General features: G+C 40.7%; 5 protein-coding genes and 1 long non-coding RNA gene across 10 annotated transcripts; all 6 read right to left on the bottom strand.

Annotated features, from left to right (window-relative positions):
• Nucleotides 1-2,089, bottom strand: LOC122615897. The gene is made up of 3 exons (XM_043791067.1): nt 1,364-2,089; nt 657-1,219; nt 1-607 (listed from the first exon to the last, which is right to left on the bottom strand). The coding sequence occupies exons 1-3, from the start codon at nt 1,860-1,862 to the stop codon at nt 545-547; spliced, it is 1,125 nt and encodes a 374-aa protein (XP_043647002.1). The 5' UTR covers nt 1,863-2,089; the 3' UTR covers nt 1-544.
• A 117-nt stretch (nt 2,090-2,206) lies between these two features.
• LOC122615898 lies at nt 2,207-4,112 on the bottom strand. 5 transcript variants are annotated; one of them, XM_043791071.1, is made up of 4 exons: nt 3,582-4,112; nt 2,536-2,948; nt 2,386-2,477; nt 2,207-2,321 (listed from the first exon to the last, which is right to left on the bottom strand). In XM_043791071.1, exons 1-3 carry the CDS (start codon nt 4,072-4,074, stop codon nt 2,427-2,429), a joined length of 957 nt encoding a protein of 318 aa, XP_043647006.1. In that variant the 5' UTR covers nt 4,075-4,112; the 3' UTR covers nt 2,207-2,321; nt 2,386-2,426. The 5 variants fall into 5 exon arrangements, with proteins under 5 accessions (XP_043647006.1, XP_043647005.1, XP_043647003.1 ...); XM_043791070.1 differs by having other exon boundaries at nt 2,386-2,742; nt 2,821-2,948; XM_043791068.1 differs by having other exon boundaries at nt 2,386-2,948.
• Nucleotides 4,113-4,245: 133 nt separating this feature from the next.
• LOC122615896 lies at nt 4,246-5,858 on the bottom strand. The gene is made up of 3 exons (XM_043791066.1): nt 5,346-5,858; nt 4,462-5,018; nt 4,246-4,406 (listed from the first exon to the last, which is right to left on the bottom strand). Exons 1-3 carry the CDS (start codon nt 5,842-5,844, stop codon nt 4,344-4,346), a joined length of 1,119 nt encoding a protein of 372 aa, XP_043647001.1. The 5' UTR covers nt 5,845-5,858; the 3' UTR covers nt 4,246-4,343.
• Nucleotides 5,859-6,560: 702 nt separating this feature from the next.
• LOC122617699 lies at nt 6,561-7,827 on the bottom strand. The gene is made up of 3 exons (XM_043793651.1): nt 7,328-7,827; nt 6,718-7,274; nt 6,561-6,651 (listed from the first exon to the last, which is right to left on the bottom strand). Exons 1-3 carry the CDS (start codon nt 7,821-7,823, stop codon nt 6,595-6,597), a joined length of 1,110 nt encoding a protein of 369 aa, XP_043649586.1. The 5' UTR covers nt 7,824-7,827; the 3' UTR covers nt 6,561-6,594.
• A 6,929-nt stretch (nt 7,828-14,756) lies between these two features.
• LOC122617418 lies at nt 14,757-18,813 on the bottom strand. The gene is made up of 3 exons (XR_006325951.1): nt 18,485-18,813; nt 18,287-18,396; nt 14,757-14,795 (listed from the first exon to the last, which is right to left on the bottom strand). It is a non-coding gene; the product is annotated as an uncharacterized LOC122617418 (long non-coding RNA).
• A 1,588-nt stretch (nt 18,814-20,401) lies between these two features.
• Nucleotides 20,402-21,080, bottom strand: LOC122617760. The gene is made up of 2 exons (XM_043793741.1): nt 20,831-21,080; nt 20,402-20,673 (listed from the first exon to the last, which is right to left on the bottom strand). Exons 1-2 carry the CDS (start codon nt 20,901-20,903, stop codon nt 20,405-20,407), a joined length of 342 nt encoding a protein of 113 aa, XP_043649676.1. The 5' UTR covers nt 20,904-21,080; the 3' UTR covers nt 20,402-20,404.
• Between the last annotated feature and the right edge of the window lie 844 nt (nt 21,081-21,924).

Here is a 21,924-nt window from a genome sequence, read left to right as displayed (position 1 = left end):
TTTAATGCTCTTACAGCTGCCTATCCTGTTGTATTTTTTCCACCTGCAGCCAGCGAAGGTGAATCATTGTCCCATAAGCTCCCACTTTGGGCTCCTGGCGCCCAACCACCTGATGAGTAAGCCACGGAATTTGCGGCCAATGTTGTTGAACCTCCTCGGGACATCGAGCATTGCACCTGACACGCACTCCTGGATGGAAAGGACAGTATGGAAATGGATGGGTATGGGTTACAAGTTCAAAGTTCGCGTGGGTTTCGGATTTGCTGGGGCATTAGTCATATTGCTTAACTTGTTTCGGTGGCAGATATTTGAACTCCGGTGTCACAAAAATAATCCAAATGGGCTTTTCCATTTTGCCTATATTTGGTGATATCTGTTTGGTGTAATGAATGTTTGGCATACCCACATTAAATACCTATCCTAAATAAAAAGACAAAATCCTTAATGATTTTCTTGAAAAATGTATATATGTTTTTTGTTAGTATCCTAATGTGAATAATTTTTGGACAAATTATTTATAACACATGGCCATGGAAACCGAAGCTTAGTGGAAAAAATCATACAGATAGTCTAGAGCTATCAACTCGGGATGCGAGGTCCTTGGAATCTAAAAAATAAAATAATAATGCGATTATTTCTCAAATATTTTCACTTACTAATCGGCGAATCCATTTCGACTTGGCACGAGCATAAACAATAAGCTTAAAAGGATCCTCCTTCCTGACGCCTCTATCCTTGAGAACATCAACAATGGAGGACACAAAAGCTTGGTGAATTTTTATATTCTTCATTGGTGTAAGAAAGGCACGTAACTTTGGACATGATCGAAGTACTTGGAGAAAGAGGTCTCCATCGAATGCAGGCGGATGGCAATTTTCATTCAACTTTTCAATGTTCACTCCGTTCTGTAGAATAAACCCAAAGAGAAGGCCTTCAATGTGGCAGTTGGAGTTAATCATATCTAATGCTTTCAGCTTTGGACACTCAGGCAATTCCGTAAGAATTTCGCAGTTGATAATTTTAAGAACCTCCAGCTCCGGCCAAATCATCGAATGCGGCTGTTCAGAGGGCATTATAGTTATGTTCAGCACTGTCAAGGAGCGGAGACTTGTGAGTGGTGTGCAAATCTCGAGAACATTCAAAGGTGAATCGGGATAAAAGAGCTTTTTATGCTCGAGCACTAGGTCCTCCAAAGATAAAAGCTTTTGAATCTGGTAAACTAAAGAAAAAGCAAATGGCATGGTTATTCAATAATATTTAATTACTTAAGTGCTAAATGTGAAGTTGAGTTTATATAATGAAAAGTATTAAATATTTTAATTTTATGTTTCTATTAAAGTTTGTTTATCACTAATATATTTACCATCTTCGGTAATATTTCCCCTGCATGTTAGTTTTGTCATATTCGTCATTTCTGCGATGGTATCAAAAATCTTCTTTGGGTTGTCAGTAATAATAGTAAGTTCAACTGATACCAAAAGTTTACTCATTTTCAGCAAGAAGGACTGCACGCTGTCACAATTGTCATCGTAAACATCAATTCTCACCGACTTCAAATTGGGACAATGCTGCTCAATCGACTTGGCCACGATATCACTCCATGGGGCGTTCCAGTTTTTTCTGCTGGAAAATTCCTCAATAGTCGATCCACACAAGCTCACAAGAACCACCCACATTTCGGGCGTTACTCCGAAAAAAGTGCTGAGCTTTTTGTAGGCACTGCGACTGTGGTAGGCAAACGCTTTTCCCAGCTTTTCATCCACCTGTGCCAGTTGCAGTTTATCCACAATGCTCTCCAGTCCCTCGAATATCAGATCGAGGACCTCGAACGGCAAGTCGTATAGAGTCCGCTGGTTTTCCATCGCAAAGCTTTTCGCCCGAGAGCGAAATGCGAACTGAAAACTGCAGCAAGAGCATCGGCTAGCTGAAATGCAATTGAGAGGGAGACAGCAAAGCTTAGTGAGAGAAACTGCAACTGGAACTGAGAACGCATTCGGCTCTCCAGTTCCATCCGATGAGTTAAAGTTTCGAAATTACTTATAACTATTATATGTTTAATGTAAACTGAATAAATTATTATCTCTAAAAAATAATGCTACTTAGTGACAATATTCAGTTCTAGTTTGCTTTAATTAAAGAAAAATAAAATGACACGAAATTAAAAGAAACTACGTTTTACAAATTGTACATCGTTCTATACAGGTTATTTAAGATTAAAATAGATTACGATTTATTTAGTTTCCTATTATACAATTGGCCAGTCTCTAAAACTTGTACAGGTAAAGTGTGTGAATCACTTCGGGATTAGAAGTCCGTTGCAACTGAAAGACAGAAATGAAGAACGAAAACTGTGTGTGAAGAAAGCATATGGCAGATTCCACTCACAAATCGTCGAAACCATCTAAGCTTATCTCGGCAGTACAATATCAGTTCGAAGGGCTCCTTTCGCGTTGATACTGACTCCTTGAGAATGTCCACTATGGAGGTGACGAAAGCTTGGTAGATTTTGATACCACCCATTTGAGTGGACAATACTTGCAATTTGGGACAGCTGCGAATGACTTCAAGGAAACTCCGCCCATCGAATGGTGCCGGCTCACAGCTTTCATCGATCTCCTCGATGTTCCTGCCGTTCTTCAGTATGAAACTGCTGACGTATCCTTTGATCCTACACTTGCAGAATTTGATATATAAGGTTTTCAGCTTCGGACAATCGGGCATCGCTGTGGAGATTTCACAATTCTGCATTTTCAAGACTTTTAAGCTTGGCCATATCATGGGATGGAAACTTTCTGGCTGAGATATACATATATTGCTCACAGTCAAACACCGGAGATTTGTCATATTTCCGCAAATTTGAAGAAGATTGACTGCCCTACATCGGTATCCTCTGCCTTGATAGACGAGTTGCAGCTCCTCCAGATCAACCAGTTTGCACAGCTGATTGACTAAAAAGTGTGGACAAAAATGCATATGGAAATTTAAGCATCTAAGATAAAGAAAATTATTTAATAATTATCATTAATATTTGACTATGTATTTCTGCTTTAAATAAGACAGCTGCATATAGAGAGAGACAAAACGCTAACGCTAACGTCCAGTTCGACTATTTTATACCCCTTACGAGGGAGGTGGAGATATGCAAGTACTTAGTAAAGCGACTTTTCCTAAGGATTATGGGTTTTAACAATTTTAAAAATCTTGAAATTTAAACTATCATATGTATGTACAGATTGACGAGTATAAGTAAATCAGACGCGTCTTGAAATCCTGTTCAGAAATATATATATTTTATAAGGTCGGAAACGCAGGAAAACAGCAGAACATTATTACTTACAATGTAAAATAATCCGAACGGGAGTCAAAACAAAAAGACGAACATTAAGCTACAGCAGAGAAATCTGATAATTGTTTTGTAGCTTGAACGGATAAAAATGTACCGTTTGATATCGACCGAGCTTGAATATAAACAACCGCTTGTCGTATTATATTTTCTTCTATACTCCATTAACCCATTAAAGCCGTGTGAAATGAGAATATTACACTATTACAATTTCGGTTTGTTTTCTTAAGTGACTTACCCCCTCGGTCGATGTATCCTTCATACAGGAACTTTTTCAAGTGCTTCAGCTCCGCCACGGCATTAAGGATCCTCGGGGATTGGCAACTGTCGTTGAGCTTCAGCTCAACCGAAATTAGTGAGTTTGCCAGGTTCAGCAGGAAAAATTGAAGGCTGTGACTGTTTCTTAATGAAGCACTAATGTTCACCGATTCCAGGTTGGGACAGTGCTTCGCAATCGATTTGGCCAACAGATCGCTCCAGGTGTCCGCTCCACAGCTGAATTCCACAATCGACGGGCCACAGTTCGCCAACAGAACACGATAAAGCCGCACCGGAAAATGTATTTTCGGGGAGAACTTCTTGAAATCACTGCGGCTGTGATAGGAAAACGCTTTTCCCAGATAGTCATCCACCTGCGCCAGTCGAAGTTTGTCCCTCAGATTTCGTAAGTTACTAAATATCATATCGAGCACTTCGAGTGGTAAATCGGTTATAGTCCGTGGATTTCTCATTGCAGGCACCCATGCCCTCGACAGCGAAGGCCAAACGAAAGACTGAAGCAAAACTGATGGGGATGGCAATTTATCTGACCTCCGATTGAGAAAGGGGAAAGGAGAGGGAACTAAGGAACTAACCGTATATTCGAACAAACTGTGCAAAATTTGTAAGGTTGTACTAGTCAACTATGAGTATTTATTCCCAGTTTTTATGTAAATAGTTCATAAATATACATTTTCGTTTCAGTAGAATTTATATATACATATATATTAAGTTGCAAATCTTAAGTATAATATTCGTACCTCTGCGGCAACCTTATCAATTCAGCATTTGGTGTCCGACTGAGCTAATGGAAAAAATCAAGTCAAAATCGCCTGACATACACACATTATGGCACTTACCAGTCGTCGAAACCATTTCCATTTAATTCGCCTACATATAACCAGTACAAATGGGTCTTCCCTCGTCACTTTATTTTCCCTTAAAATTTCCAAAATAGTAGACACATAGCCCGAATAAAGTTTAATATATTCCATGGGAGTGTAAAGGTATCGTAAATTGGGACATCCCCGAAGCAGTTGTAGAAAACCATTGGCATCGATCGGTGGACGGCATTTTTCATATAAATTGTCAAGTTTTTTTCCATTCTTAAGAATAAATTGTAGACAGTAGTCTTCATTGGAACTTTGCAGGTAATGAATGGACAGATCTTTTAGATTAGGACAGTCTGGTAAAGCGGTGGGTAATGTGCAGCTAAATATTGTTAAGGTTTCCAAGCCGACCCACACTTTCGAATGCTCCTCTTCACATGGCATTATATGAAGATTAGTTATAGATAATTCTCGAAGATTTTTTAGTGAGGAACAGATTTTCAGTATGTGGACATCTTTCCTGTCTAAGTAATAATTGTGATCGACCTTCAATTTTTCCAGGGCGACCAATTTCTGAATCTCGTAAACTGAAAGAAAGACTTTTAGAAATCAAACTCTGACTAAATTCCAGAAGACAAGAATCGAAATTTACGATTTCAGCCCGATGCCTTTTTTAGGGAACACTTTTGTCTAGTTGTCTAGTGTTTATATACCTACTATTTTATATACCTTTTGGCGCTATGCTACTTTTTGTCTTAATGCCCGCAATAAGAATGAGATTTCCGTCTACAAACTACAAATAATTTCTAAAAATAACCATTTAAGATAAGCATTCCTGAGATCACCACTTTAAAATTAGGCCATGCAAGGATTGCAAATTTAAAAAACATTATATTTTGCTATTGAAAACATACCGTTCTCGTCAATGTATCCTTTCACCGAAAGTTTTTTTAATTGTGTCATTTCACCAACAGCTTTCAATATTACAAAAGGAAATCGAGATTCTTGTTTAAATGAAACCGATAATAATAATTTGTTTAATTTCACAAGTAAAGTACAAATTTTGTCACTGTGGCTATTAAATCGAAGTACTTTAACCGATTTCAGATTGGTACAGTGGTTGCCAATCGCGTCGACTAGAGCATCGTTCCAAAATCTACCATTTCCTTCGAAAACGAAGTCCTCGATTGTCCTGCCACACTCTCGTATCGGCAACAGCATCGATTCTTCTGATAACGCGCTTTCGAAAAGCTTATACCTCCGAAACTCATTTCGGCTGTGATAGACGAAAGCTTTTGTGAGCTTTTCGTGGGCCTGAGCTAGCTGCAGTTTAATTGACAAATAAGTAAGATGCTTAAATATCAGATCGAGCACTTCGACCGGCAAATCGATTATTCCCCGTGGATTCTCCATCACAAGCTTTTCCACCGAGAGCGAAATGCGAACTGAGAACTCCTGGCTAAGTGCATTTGATAAAAAGAGAGATGCATTTGCAAACGAAGAGAGGAGCGTAAGAAAAGCTTTTGCGCTTTCTGCTTACTACATTACTACATGTCAGTGAACTACTTTACTATTGCTGTTCGTGCACAGGCATCAATAATCGGAAATTCCCTTTGCGTTTCTTCGTACTAATTCCAATTCTACACAATTAAATACGCATATTTCCCTGAAAAATTAAAGAATGTAGAATATGTAGAAATTTATGTGTGTAACCATTCGAATAAAAAGACTCTCATTAAAATCCGACAAAATTGTTACTTGTTCGGTACCATAAGGTATCAAAATTTTTAAAGACAAGGTCGATACAGTTCTCTATAATCGCCCACGATAAACAAACTCCAGCTAAGATCAAAAAATTTGGGCATCATATCTGTTTAAAAAACACCCACGATTAAGCTGTTAATCTGAAAGTTCAACATCAGTTAGGTTCAGTTCAATCGACATAGAAGATTACTGAATATTAGATTGATAACTAAAAAGGACCAATCAGTTATAATGCGTCCAAGTTATTTTATTATTATCGCTATAATCTAATATTGTTATTATTAGATTATATATAACAATTTCCTATGGAACGATCATAAGGTTTACTAGCTTTTAAGCAGAATTTTGAATAATAACAAAAAGGATTGATTTTTGTTTTTTATTCAGAAGTAATGCGTTTTACATATATGTACCCTCATACAAATCAATCAACTCAGCATCGGGAGTGCGAAGGTGCTGCAAATATACGATTTGTATGTACTTTGGGCTATACCACCTAACTTATTGCCTTCCTGCACTTACCAGTCGTCGAAACCACTTCCACTTTATACGCCTGCATACAACGAGTTCCAATGGGTCCTCGGGCGTTGCTCCGTTTTCCTTTAGAATTTCCACCATAGCAGCCACATAGGCCGCGTAGAGTTTTATAAACTCCATTGGAGTGTATAGACATCGCAGTTTTGGGCAGCCGCGAAGCAGGTCCAGAAACCCATTGCCATCGATCGGCGGAGAGCATCTTTCGTGCAGTTCTGTGAGGTTTTTCCCATTCTTAAGAATGAACTTCAGGACATAGCCTTCGATGTCACAGTTTGGGTATTCAATATTCAAATATTTGAGCTTTGGGCAGTCTGGCAATTCGAAGGAGAATTCGCAATAATTGAAGCACAGGTATTCCAAGTCGGACCAAAATGTTGAATGGGGCTCATCATAGGGCAATAGTTGTAGCTTAATTATAGTTAAGTGGCGCAGCTTCTTCAGGGATGCACAAATTCGCATTAAGTCCACAGGAGTTTTACTGTAATGTTTAATATCTTCGATGCTCAACTTCTCCAGCGCAATCAATTTATCCAAGTGGTGCACTGAAAACAAGCCCCAAATGAAGTTGAACATTAAATTAATTTAAAATACTCACCATTTTCGTGCATATATCCCTTAAAGGAGAATTCCTTCAGTTGCGTCATTTCACTCACTTCACTAAGGAAGGTAGCCGGAAAGTGATCTTGTTGGCTTATTTTAAGCGATGTCAGCAAACTTTTTACATTTTCCAGGAAAACGGGCAGGTTTTCCCGATCAGACCGATATAACTGTATGCGTACCGATTTCAAATTGGGACAATGCTTTGCCACCGCCGTGAGTGCCACACTCTTCCCCAATCTACCACATCCCCCGTAGACAAATTCCTCAATCGTGGCGCCACATTCCCGTATAAGAAACTCCCACGAATCCAGAGTTAGCCGTCCGTCGACCGTAAGACTCCTAAATTTGAGGCGGCAGTGAAAGGCGAAAGCTTTGGCAAGCTTTTCGTGCGCCTGAGCAAGGGAAACTTTAAATTTTAGAAAATTCAGTGTTTCGAATATCAGATCGAGAATTTCGAATGGCATGTCGGTTATGCTGCGTTGGAAATCCATTGCGAGCTTCTGCCCCCAGAGCGAAACGCAAACTGAGAACTGAGCCAGTGCTCACTGAGGAGTGAGCAGAGTGCAACGGTATAGGTAAAATCGGAGAGAGAAAGAGAGAACCGTAAAAACTTTGCAGTCTCAGCACGTGCAATCTAACAACCTGTCCTTAAAGGATTAATTGTGATAATGATTTTGCATGCATCGTATCTTATTTGTTGTAAGAGCTAATGGTTTGTATTTTTACAGATTTATTCATTACATTCTTCAGCTTTTCTTCACTGCTCTTTTACTTGCAGAGTGCAGTGCAAGCTGATGCAAAAAAAGCTTTTGGCTCGAAAGACGGCGCTTTTAAAAATGAGCGTAAATAAACGAGAGATTGTCCCACTTCTGGTTCACTGCCCTATAATAGTATATGTAAAAAACTGAATGACTTACTATGAATCATATTTGTACTAGTTTGGTAACTAGGGTAGATAAATTAATCCGCAAATTATGTTTAATAACGACTCATTGTGACTTCTTTCGTCGTTATTACTAACATAAGAGATTCGACAATAATTGGCATCGTTGCACTTGTATCCTTTATTATCCTTGATGGTAAGTAGCTCCTATTGAGGTCAGTTTGATATAACAATATGATGTCTGCACTTCAACTCGTATTCAAAGACAAGTCTCACTGCGGTTTCACTTACTTGGGCAAAACATCAAGCTTATTCTGCCATACGATATAGATTACAGTAATTACTCTGTCGTAATGCACCAACCCTTGGTGACACCTCTGCCTGCAACTGCCTGTGCCCAGACATTTGCCCTCCTTCTGCACCCAAAACTAACATGCAATGTTGCAACAGCATAAGTAACGCATTTTTAATTAAACTTATTACTTGATTAATGGAAAGGTTTGCGCTTAAACATATCACACAATGTGTACCAATGTAATGTAATGTGTAATCAATGGTATATTCATATGTGCACACTCTTTTCGCAGTGTAGGGCTATGGCTGACACTTTTGATGGCAGTTGCGTGATAAGAGGCTTCCAGATGAGCCGCTGACGCAATGCAGTGCAGCATGGAGGTCAATAAACCATCGAAAGAACGAGGGAACGGCGTAAAAATCCATGAGAAAAAGGGTTGAAAGCTCTTGCTGGGGATAGCACTTGGGTTTTCAGCTCGAAAATTCGGGGTGCATTTTTAATAGAGTGCCCATTTGTAAAGCTCGTTATGCGATTAACAAGTTTAATTTAAAAGAATAAACGTTACAAAAGTAAAATAAATAAGTCTTTTATATTTAAAGCTAACACTAACACATGATTCTAAAATAAAAGTTTACTTTTATTGAAGAAAAGGAGAAGATTCTTGGAAAGGCCCATTCCCCAAAAGAACTGTGCACAAAACAAGGAAAGCAACCGTTCTTTATGTTTTTTGACAGTTCTGCCGGCTGGTTCCACTGCATGATAATTTTTCATTCGAGTGCAAAGGCAACCGAACCACCCACTTTTGTGTTTTTAGCAATTGCAGTAAGTAAAAGGGGTTGTAACTTGCATACTTGCCACTTGCAACTGTGACTCACCTCACCTACTTTCGACTGCGGCAGTGGAGTGGAGTGGAAGTGCGAGTAGTTGCACAATGGGCGGCTGGCTGAAGTGTCTTTTGCCACTTGCAACTTTCTCCATTTCTCCGGTATTAGCGCACACTCTCCCTCCAGAACTTTCCCTGCGACGAAGTCGGGATGAAGAAAACCCGCCCAGCAGGTTCTTCTGCTTCTTGGATAATCTGTCTAACAACTATTGCGCGCCCAGGTGAATGCAACTAGTTTTTCCAGCACTGGGTTTTCCAGAAAACTCGCAATGGCAATGACCCAACGGAGTTAGCCTTGAATCTGCGGCAAGTGGAAAACCAGTTAATGGCATACGAAGACCAACTGGAGGTTTTCCACCAGCCAAAGCTAGAAGAATGCTCCGCAATGCCTCAATGCAATTGAATCCCAAAAATGTATATACATATAAATTGTAAGTCTAGATGTGAATCTAAATGAAAATGTAAATTCGGAAATCGTTAGCAATGCATTCATTAATGCAGCTCCATTACCAGAGCTCATAAGTTAAGCAAATTAGAAAGTATAAAAATTTGTCAGCTCGATGATATTGACCATGCCCTTGGTCACTTCCAGAGCAGTTGATGCAATAAAACTATGCAACATGCGGCTAACATCTTTATGGGGCCCTCGTCTCGGCGCAATGACGCCAAATGAGCTGTCGTCACCGAAGCACCACCGACTGCTGAAAGCATGGCGCATTGATAAGACAACTTTTACTTTAGTGAGCGGTGGTGAGCAGCAGAATTTTCTAGTTTTCACTTGTCACACAGAACGGACGGCAGTGTGGGTTATATTTCTTTTTTTATTTTATTTTTTTCTTGTTTCTGGGTGCGGCACTTTCTAATACCCAAGCTGGGGCGGCACAAGCCGTTCGGATGAGTCAAAAGCGCGAAGAGGATCCAGAAGGAGGAAGGACGAAGGATGAGGTAGCGGAGTGCAGCAGGAGCCGAGAAGCGAGACTCCTGGGAAAACCCAGGGGTATGGGTAGGTCAACCACCAGACATTGAACCCAGCACTCACACACACACCCTTGCGCACTCCAACTTCCGTTGAGAGCCAAGCGAGAAGCAGAAAGAGCGATGGGCGTGGGGCGTTTGGGGCGTCGGGGGATCGCAGGCGTTGGGAGGCTCACACGCGAAAAGCGTGCAGCACGTGAATGGAGCATAGGGTCCAAGAGAGACAGAGAGAAAGAGAGAGAGAGAGGGAGACGGCGAAATTGCAGGGAACTGTCTGCCGCGGCGGGGAAAGAGAACAAAACATTAGTACCTTGCAGACCGAATCTCGAAATACCCTGAAAATCATTAAAAGGTATAATAGCTCGCCGTTTTTAAGTGTTCAATTAAGAGAGACAGTTGGCAATCTTATAATACTTCACTAATGTGATTTTCTTAATGCCGCAACTTATTTTTTTACAAGCTTATATTTCGTAACCTTATATTTGTTAGTCCATTGCATCCATCCATTGAATACAATTATATCATATAATGCAAGAATAGAAAACCAGCTTCAGAAGAAAAAATCTCCATACTCCGTAGATCCTCAGACACATATGTATGTACATATAAGCTGATATTTGGGTACACGACAAGCACATTTCGAAAATTTTTCAAAACTTTTTCTGGCGCTCAAGCTATTTCAGAGATAGCCCTCATATTAATATTTATTAATATTAATATTTTACAAGTTTAGGACAATGTGGTCGATGGATAGTTTTTTTGACATTTACATTTGATAATCCTTATTTAACGAAAGGTTGATTAACAAACCTGATTTTTTTTAACAGATCCCCCAAACTAAAACACCTTTTGAAAGATTATACGAAGAACTGGGGGAACTGAATAACATCGCCGTTGCCTAGCTTCGTCGTCATCGTCGCATTTCGCAATTCGCATTGTGCGCTAGTTTAGTGGGTTGAGTGACACAGACACAGTTTGCGGCCAGAGCGAGATGGATGTTGGTGCGAAAGGGAGCGAAGAGGGTTAAGAGAAGGGGTAACGAACAAGTTTTCAGCTGCGGAGCAGGAGGCACTGTTGCGATTTTGTAATCGCAAGCCAAGTGTCGTTGCAGGGCTGCCACACTGTTGATATTCTAGTCTAAAAGCACCACTTTTTAGAGGATATAATACAAAACAAAATTAAAATCCTGATTTACAGCTAACTCATTCTTGTGTGGCTGGAAATGGTGATTAAAACATGCGTAGAGAGTGCTTGATAAGTATGCTACGTTTTTTTAATTATGCTGCATTAGAGCGAATTAGCATTAAGTTTCATTACTAAGTAATCCTAATGAAGGTATAGGTAAATTTCGGGAAAAACTGTGATAATACCAAAAAAGTATATGTTTTTCTTAAAATAGTTATATGACTTACATAACAATACAATTTACTTTTGACTTAATGGTCTTATAAAGATAAATGGATTTTCCCCATCTGGCAACTTCCTCACCCATGCCTTATCAGAAGGCTGACGAAAGGGGAAGACTGGCGAAAAGCGTGCACATAGAAAACAAAACAGCCAAGCGAAAAAGAAAATAAAAACGAAAAAGAATGAGAAAAAACCCCCAAACAAGCACTGCAGTTCTCCAGATCCCTTTCTCTCTCCCTTTCCCATTGCCGTCTCTTTCCAGCGCTGTCTCAATTTCCAGAGCCGAGCTCCCAACTCCCCCCGTTCGAGTTGTATGTCGGGATGTGGAGTATACCACTAGGATGGATGGATAGCTCACACGGATACGGGGCTTTTCCTGTCTGTGTGAGCGCGCGCCTCTGTGTGCGTGCGCTTCTGGGCGAGTGTGCGTGTGAGACGAAGCGAATCGAGTCGAGAGTAGAGTAGGACAAAAGGGAGACACAATTTTGGTAGCAATGACCTTCACCGCGTTGTTCAAGTTGTCGTGGTTGTTGTTGCTGTCGCTGCCGCTGCCGCTGCTCCAATGCACACACACCAATACACATGCGGAGGGATATACTTGCATATGTGTGTGCACACACAGACAGGAACAGCAGTTGTAGATAGAGAGAGAGCGATAGAGATAGAGAGGAAGGCGCAACGAATGATGCATGAGTGCAGATGGTTGCGGATTGTTTTGCTGGTTCTAAGCGGGGGGAGGGGGTGGCGGCAGCTTCGTGCTCTAGCCGCTAGGTGACGCGTTCGCTTTTTCTCCCCCCTAAAAGCACAGAAAAAAACGTGATCAAGAGATATGTACATGGTATTAGATTATTAAGTTAGGTTATATAATAATTATGCACCATAGTGTAAGAAACCCATTGTAGCAAGAGCAAGTATATCATTCCATAAAACTTAATAGAACTTAAATTATTTAGCGAAATATGTATTTTTTAATACAATAAATATATACTTACATTGTGGTGTTATCTTACATAAACTTCTGTTTACATTAATAAATAAATAAAAAAGGAAAATAGTAGTTCTGATTTAAATGTTCTTGAACTAGCTAGCATATTTTTGCAGTGCAGCCACCAACCTCACAAAGCGAACTGCCGCTTTTCCTGCTCGCTTTCCACTGCACAAATTAAACGTACAAAAGATAAAAGTGCTTTTGTGCTGCCATTGAAAATGGAGTTGTGTGTGGAAAAGGAAGACTGGTGGTGGGGTGATGGGAGGCTCGGCGTTTGGGGGCTGAGGGTGGTGAACCTAGCGTAAACTTGACACTGACGTCGAATGCACTCCACTCCACTCCACCCGCCCGCTCCACTTTTCCCACTCCTTTGGCCCCAGGGCGCGGCCCGTCGCTTTTTGTTTTCCTTCTCCTCTTTCAATCGAGTCTTGCCTCGTTTTTCTGCAGTTTGTTATGTTTATTTTCATTTTTTATGTTTTGTTCTTTTCTTTTTTTTTGTGAAAATTGCTCAAGTGCGACGCAGTCGTGGGGGAGGGCAGGGGGGCTTGGCGCGGACTTCGTGGGCTGGCTGGGTGTTTAACTTTTGGTATCATTGACCTGGAGTTCTGCAGTTCTGCAGTTGCGGAGTTCTGGAGCTCTGGAGTTTCGCAGGCAGACAAAAAGAACACCCCCACATTTCGTTGTGGGTGGAAAAATGGGTAATGGGTAATGGAGGAGGGGGGAGGGTGGAGTTGACGTCGCACGGTTAGTCATTGTCGACGCCATTTTGGAAAATTTGTCGCAAGTGCATACAAGTGCATGAGCACACAGACACATGGCCAAAAGGGATGTGCTATACACATACATACATACATATATTTATGTAAACACACATATTTGCCGTTGAGCTTTATGTTTCCCCCACTTTACAATAGGTTAGTCTGTTATTGTTCTGTCTGCGAGGATTCAAATTTGCCCATGTGCGCTGGTTTTTATATGTATCTCCACATAAATGGGAGAGCACAAGGCGTATGTATGGCAAAAAGTTTTCGCTTTTCGTTGATTTTCATTTTAATTATGGTGTCCCTTTTATTTTTATGGCAACTGATGAGTAAGTTAGTTAAACTGTCACATGGTTTGCTTGGAGATGGGATTACACGATGACAAATTAAGGACATTGCGCATGTTAAATTGATTTGGGGAAAACTAGTTAGCATAGCAACAACAGTTTAAACATACTGTAATACTATGTGTAAATAAACAAATACTTCTTCAAAAGGCACAATGTTTACATGTGGATGAGTGTCATTTAAAAGCCTTTAACATATATATTCTATGATCTACATACAGATATGTTTTAAGTACCTATTATAAAAACAATAGTTAATCATTTATTTGGAAATTTATTATTTATTATTTAACTACTTGTAATAGTTTTGGATTACAAAGTGACTCCTTACTCAAACTATACAACTGAATACAACTCAAGCCAGGGCAATTTTATTTAAATCACGTTTTATTTAAATTTACTTTCAATAAAGATATGAAACCTTTATTTTCTTTCCAAAAAACGTCCATCCCTTTCTCTGGTATAAAGTGTTCAATGTAAATTCATCGATTCAGCAGGTTTGCTCGCCAAGATATCCATGCACATTGCCTTCGCTGCGTAGAGCCCATTTAGTTCCTCAAATAGCAATTGGAAAATGCCCAGTTCATTCGCAATTCACTCATTTGCAATTCAAACTTGTTTTCACAGTTACTGCTACCCGAGTGCAGAACTCAGCTGTCCATTATCGTTGGGCATCTGTCCGGCGATTCACCCCACTGCCACCTTGGCCACATCTGATATCTGATGAGTACACAGATGGGAAGCCGGCAAATGGAGCACTCAATGGACTAGGCCAATTAAAAATCCAGCTCAAGCTCAGCGAGTGCAGCGTAATCATCGTCATGGGCATCATGGTCATCATGGGCATCATGGAGCTGGGCATTCTGATGGTTTTGGTCTGCAAACAGAAAGGCCACGAAGGGGTCTTGGTCACACAATAGAAGCCTGTCAATGCATAACGTAATCAGAAATGGATTTTCATGCAGGCCAATAGTTTATGGGTTCTTTGGACCCATAGGCAAGTTTATACTCAAACCAATAACGATTTAAAATCAATTTTAAAGGAGTGTTCTAAAAATACTTACAGTAATAGCAGCAGCATTTTAATATTTCAATGATTAAATTCAGCTATTATTGTATTTTTAATTAGGTTTGTTAAATACCAGATAATAACAGTTTAATGAATATTGTGTTAATTCCTTAGATTTTGTGTTAATTATTATTATATCAGGGTCAAATACCATGGATATAAATATGTAAATAGTGAGTGGCTTGTTTCGAAACAAGGTTAAATACTATGAGTATAAATATTTGAATATATAAACAATATTCCCAGGCCACAGCAACTTCCTAGGCTCCCCAGTACTCTGTGCACCGAGTGCTAGGTGCCTCCAAACCCCTCCTCAAAACGAGGTTGATGAATGCCAGACCAGTTCGGATCGGGGGAGCAGCGTAGGGTGCATCGGAGAAGGGGCTCCAAGGTGACGGTGCAGGAAGCCGCTGCGAGAAGCACCCAGAATGCCATGGCCAATGCCATCCGGGCGCAGTGTCAGTGTCAATGCCAGCAGACCCGACCTGAACTGAACTGAACTGAGCTGAAACTGGGTGAGAGTGTGGGAGGGGAACCCGAGAACTAGAGAATCGCAGAACCAGGGAGCTGGAGCTGAAGAACAGGAGGCCCGAGAATCGGGAGCGGAGGAGCGGAGAGGAACCACCTCGGCGCTGTGGAATGCAACAAAAGCTAGAGGCACGACTCCGACGACTGCAGCGTCGGCTAGCGACTGGAGAGGCCATTAGCCCGAGCGATAGGCTCCCTGCTTTGGGAGTTGAAGGGGAGAAGACTCCCAGCAGAGAGAACTCTACGGTAACTCTCTCGCAATGGCCACATATCAAAATCTCCGCTTTTCTCTAGTGACGACGCCTGCGCTCAAAGTTCTCCGTTTGGTTGCGATTCCCTGGTGCTGTGCAATTGCAATGATTGCAGAGTTTCCGAGATGCACTATCTTGGATTCAAATGATGGGTAAGATTTGGAGCCAAGAAAGTGCATAAAAAATGGCAATGAAATATGAAAATGCAGTTCTACTATTTTTCGCTCTTTAGATGAGATCAGAAGTTTGCTTCGATCTAAACCAAGTCAATAGTACACTTTTATGAATATTTACCTCATGGTTCAATTCACTCTTCTCTATACAACATGTACTATACCTATTGCTATACAGTGATTAAGTATCGCCCAAAAGTACTAGAAATTCCAACATACTTAACAGAGTACCATCAAATGTCGATGACGCCCTTGAACACACATGTCCCTGATGGATCCGAGCTGACAGATTACCCCACCGAAAAATTGGGTGACGCACTGGGACACAGAGAGAGTGACCAAACAATGTCCGAGGCCCGTGTTCTGCCAATTAGTCTGATGTGAAAGTTAACATGGCATTCCAAACTGATTGGTGGAGCAAAAGTAGAAGGGAAACCGATGCGATTGGCTTGCAGCTCGATGATTGAAAACTTACCCACAAATTATGCGCTGGCGAAAAACGTGTTTGGCTCACAGAGCCCAAGAGAACTTGGGACTTAGAACTGCGATTGGGAGCCGCACTCAACGTTCGTCGACCTTGCAACTCGTTCTGCACACTACGCGTACTTATTTTTGTTTTGTTTTCCCAGCGATAGGTGAAGCAAGCCCCATTAGTAAATGTGCAAAGGAGCACTGGATGGTCGATGGCAATATACTTTGCTCAGATAGCATCGTCGCCGGTCGCCGGTCGGCTGGTTGGTCATTGAACCGCCAGCCGGACAAGTACTTTTTATTTAACCCCCAAAAACCGGAGGCGGAAAGCTCCAGTGCCGAAAATACATATCCTGGTGCCATAAGTCGTAGTAGATTTCCCTTTCTGCCACTGTCTGGCCTCTGTGCTGCCAAAGTCTCGGTACAGTTTGCCCCTTCGTTGGACATATTTCTGCTGGCAGTCTGGCGCTGATTTGCCACTCCACTCCAATCCCAGACCTCGTACTCCGAGTATAACTCCAGTTTCTGCTGATGCTCCACTACCCCAAAGCTCGGAAGAGGAAATATAATTCACAGTCCTCATGTTGGTGTGCAATCGACTGTGCAACTGCTCTGTACTGTTTTTCTAGCTCTAAAGAAAATTCCTGAAGGTCCTCTAATTTTATAGACCAGCAGCGCCATCTGGTGTTTAAAATTATTCGCTGCCTACTGTTGTGCTGACAGTCACATTATGAACTAGTTATTTAAAATGTAGTTAAAATGATTTGTAATTTAAACTAAATTTCAATTAAGTAAATGCCATAAAATAAAATGAGTTAATCAAAGCAAAATCTGATAGTGCTGCTTACTGTTTTTACTCAGAGCACGGTTCATATGCTGAATTTCCTTAAAACTCCGAAAATAAAAACGCCAGACGATTAATTGCAGTCCACAGCTGCTGTCCTGTCCAGCTCCACACTTCTTCAAAAAAAGGAAATGTGGGGAAAAGAGAAAGGACATCAAGAGAGAGAGAGAGAAGGAGAGAGAGATAGAGAAAGAGACGGCGAAAAAAACCGAAAAAGCATTTCGTCGTTTTTAGCTGGCACGAACAGATCAATGACCTGCATTTCACAGCCGGAGACACAATTCAATCGATAAAAGTGAAGAGTTGGGGCACCAGCTCACACAGACACTGCACACACATGCACACTCACACACACAGCAGCGCACTGCATACACACACTGACACAGCGAGGAAAAAACAACATGGCGAACGTGAAATATGCAAGCTTCCTGCAGGAAAAGCCAAAATGGCAGACAGCATGCGGCGAACGTGACGCAGTGCAGACTGTTTGATGGCAGCGGGGATGAGGGGCGGTTCAGAATGGGGGTAGTGGATGGTGGGTGGGTTTGTAGTCCTGATGGGGGTGAGGAGTGGAGGTGGCGCTCTAGGGGTGGATGCAGCCGCAATGGAACTTTCTAAATTTTCTAGAACATTGGCAAACAGGAAGAGCGAAAAATGTGGAGCGAGAGTGAAGCCCGAATATTTTATTCCATTCAATCAAATCGAGGAAGCCACGGGCCAAAAGGCTGATTAAAAATTGAGCAAAAGGGGGGGGGAACAACACTATCCTGGCCAGGATCCAGGAGTTCCGAGTTCCCAGACAGACAGAGGTGGACGTGGCTGCGAAGTGAAAAGGGGGGTCACCATCGAGTGCAGTGTAGCGTTGAATAGAGTAACAACAAACATATTCATATTAGCAACAACCCCACAACAAACACACAATCCACAATCTATTGCCGGTTGTCTGAGCCACGGTCCTTGCCACGGCAAACACCCCCGAAATCCCCACGTTTCCCCCAGCGAACTGACCAAAATGTAGACAAAGGTAATGCACAAAGTTTTTGTCAACTTTTGTTTGGGGGGTTTATCGTGGGACTTACCTCCTGTCTGAGAGCTTTTCGGGGTTGATGCCGGCGAAACGGGAAATTAATGATACTTCTCAGAACGCACTTGACTTGCCGCGCCTTATGACTTTTCCGATTTTCGCAATCTGGAACAGGACAATGTCAAATGTTGGAAAGGGTTAAATGGCTCGTTTTATAAAGTTTGTTGCTTCATTTGAACACAATTTCACTCACCTCAAACGTGTTTCTCTTCCATACAAAATAATTCAGTAGCTCATCGGATCGAAGCCGTAGAAAATAGACAAGCATATTACTATAAGAAGGCATATTAAATACAAAATGAGAAATCCAAAGATGAGGTAAAAGCAGGCAGTAGCGATGAGTATCAACATTTTTCTATAAAAACTATGTAATTTGCATTGAGTTGACTTCACGGTGATTTCTCAATCACTCTGTTATACCCGAAAAGTGATACATTTGAAATAATTTTAAGAATTTGGGTTTTTATTTAAGAGCAAGACGTTTGATTTTTTGCATTTTTATGTTGACATTTGATTAGAGCTCATCGATATCGATGTCTATAGACACTGTAGTGATTATTTTTAAGATGGGGTATTCAAGAACTCTAATTTTAAGAATAATTTATAATTACATTTAATATAATAATATATAATTGTATACTATAGTATTTGCCTATATAAATCACATTGTTCAGTCCAAAATGTTATGTAGTTAGTCTAGTTTCATTAGTTCCTTCAAAAGAAAATAAATTATAAAATTCGTCTAATTAGAAAACGTTTTCTTTCATTGCGTTATTAGGGATGTATGCATAAAGTGTTCATCATAAACAAAGAACGATTCGTGGATCAGAAATAGAATACAATTATAGACACTCAGCATCAAAATTAGATGGCTATCTCAAAATTGAAGAAAAAACAACGAAGTCATCCAGCGTATCTTTGTAAATATGTATTAGGAAAATTGCAACGTAGTGCCTGGAACCTTGCGTTTTGTGTAATACCTTGTAGGTGGTTGAATAGTAAGAGCAGTTCTCGAATATTCATCATACCACCCGTGGACCCCGAAGGAATGTAAGTCAATTAGCATTACTAACACACTCCCACGCCACATTTTTTTCGGTATCTGCGCCATGCTGTCGTTGTCGTTGTTGTGGTTGTGGTTGTTGGTTTTGATGTTGCTTCTCGAGTTGCGCTCTGAAATGAAAACTGCAGCGAAAGTCTGGGCATGGAAAAAAGCGAAATTTTTTGCAGTCGCCACGAAAAGTGCAGTCCTGCAAATTGGAGTCATCCAGCCAGGATGACTCTCTCTCCCTCTCTCTCTCGCTCTCTCTCTTTTCCTATCTCTCTCGCTGCCAGGACTCTGGCTGGGGTCCTGCTGTCTCTCCACCTGCACTCCCTCCCAGTCGCTCCATCTCTGTCACTTGCAGACACAGACAGTTGGAGTTTGGGCAGCGCAAAGGGAGTTATGTTCGGATTTTGGGGAGTTGTTCTGTAGTTTGGGATTCTACTGTCTGGGCAACTCCCTGCCCCAAGCCCCAAAAAAGTCGGCTTCAAACTCGACGCGCAGAGTTGTCATGACAACCAACCGATATTCCGGAGTCCAGACTGGGCGTTGCGAAAAGCGGGCCCTCAAAATACGAGCAAAATATCCAACTTCTCCCCCGAAGCGCAATGGGTCAGTGTACAATTATTTTGTCAAATAAAAAATCAGCAGAGAGTAGGTTGCGGTGGGAGTTATAGGCGATAAAAACTGGAGTGGCTGGCCAAAATGGAATTAATTGCCGAACTTTTAACGTACAATTTGTGAAAAATAAAGAATAGTGTTTTTTAAGTGGTCTGGAAATTTGTATGATTTATCGTTTCCAAAATATTACTATATTACTACTCATATAAGTTTAAATAGTTTTCCTACGTATTTTTTAAAAATGCACTATTGAATACTGTCGAATGATACTTTTCACAGTTTTTTGCAACCACTCACGTCATCTGTTTTCATTTTTTAGTTATTACCTTATTGGTCCCTTTGGATTCAAAACATTTTTTTCCACACTACATCGAATGGTACATACGTGTTTTTAACATTATAGAAGTGCCCAGTAAAAGTTTAATAAATCAATTTTTTTTGGTTTTCTGTTTATTGGCTTTGCTGTCCTCGCGCTGGCGGTGTTAATATCCCGAAGTATCCATCGCCCATGTAGATCTGAGGTTCAGCAGGACCACTGCCATCCGGATTGGTCTTCCAGGTGATCGTGAGACAGGGCTCCCCTGCATTCAGGTCCTTCGACGGCAGTGTGATGTGGTAATCCTCGGAATTTCCAGTGCCTATATTATGTTTGATGAAGATAACCGGACGTTGAACTGCAGGCAGCTGTTGATGCGTTGCTTGTTGTTCAGATGGATTCACTGGAAAATATACACTTTTTGAAGTAATATTTTTGCTTATCTTACTCTCTTTTCCCTTTGCTGATGAAGATCGTTTGATAACCATTAACAATCTCTTAAAGGAACATAAGAACATGTGCAACTCTGAAATAGCACAGAGATTACAAAGTCGACTTACATGGCTGGCTCCACGCGCAGGCAATCAGCAGCGGACAAAAAGCCAGAAACTTGTGCAACGCCTCTGATTTCATAATTTATTTATATGCGGTCTATGTGGAAATATAAACAAATACTGTTGTTGTCTGGCTTCCTATACTAGATGCAGCAGTTCCGAATTATCTTCCGATGACGACGACGTCCTCACTCCGCGCAGTCTGAGCTCAAACTGTTCGATCGTCGGAGCAACTCGGCATTATTGGCGTTCTTCCCGCGCTCTCTGTTCTCCGGCTCTATCCACCTGGTATTCACCGAGTCTACTTATCAATTTTTCCTGAATGAACAAGATCTATTAGTAAACAAAGCTGAGCGCTGTGGCATCGATCGATTGAGAATCTGGAGCTGATAATCGCATTTAATCTGCCTGAGAACAAAGGAAAAATCTCTGTAGTGGCCATTGTGGTATCATCAAAGAATTAATCACAATGGAAAGATAATTTTATAAAGTGCAACGAAATAATTTAAATTCTCTTGTCAGGGAAAAAGCTGGTTGTATTAATTTAATTTTGCTTCGTTTGGTTTGTTTTCAAATATGTAACTGTTGGATTTAACATTATATTAATTTAACAGTGAACTGCTTGGACAACTGCCTGCTTACTACTTGCGTACTGCTTCCTGGGCACGAAGGTCTGGTTCGCCGAACTGCTTGTGGAACGCATGTAAAGCAGTACAAAGACCGTTTGAACGAAAATTAAAAATGCAAGCTTGCATTTATTTATTTCTATAATATTTATGTTTAAAACGTGCAAATATTTCACGCAATAAAGAAACTAGGCATCAAATATGTATTTTGTTTTTTGTATTTATTTTATTTCCTTAGCTTACGGAGAAAAACATGAAACACATTTTTCAATTAAATTACAAAAAACTAAACAAACAAGCTTAGCAAAAAATCTAAGTGTCTTTTATAGTGAAATCTTAGAGCAACAATTATTATTCAGTTAGCTTGATTAACGCGTTTAATTTAAAGTATTGCTAACAATAACATACAATTATCAAATTGAATTGAAAGTCGCTGGATACGGCTTGACTTAAACTTAATTATAAATAACAATT

This window comes from Drosophila teissieri, chromosome 3L (assembly GCF_016746235.2).
Source record: "Drosophila teissieri strain GT53w chromosome 3L, Prin_Dtei_1.1, whole genome shotgun sequence".
In the NCBI taxonomy this organism is placed as follows: domain Eukaryota; kingdom Metazoa; phylum Arthropoda; class Insecta; order Diptera; family Drosophilidae; genus Drosophila; species Drosophila teissieri.
This window is presented reverse-complemented; position numbering and strand designations above follow the sequence as displayed.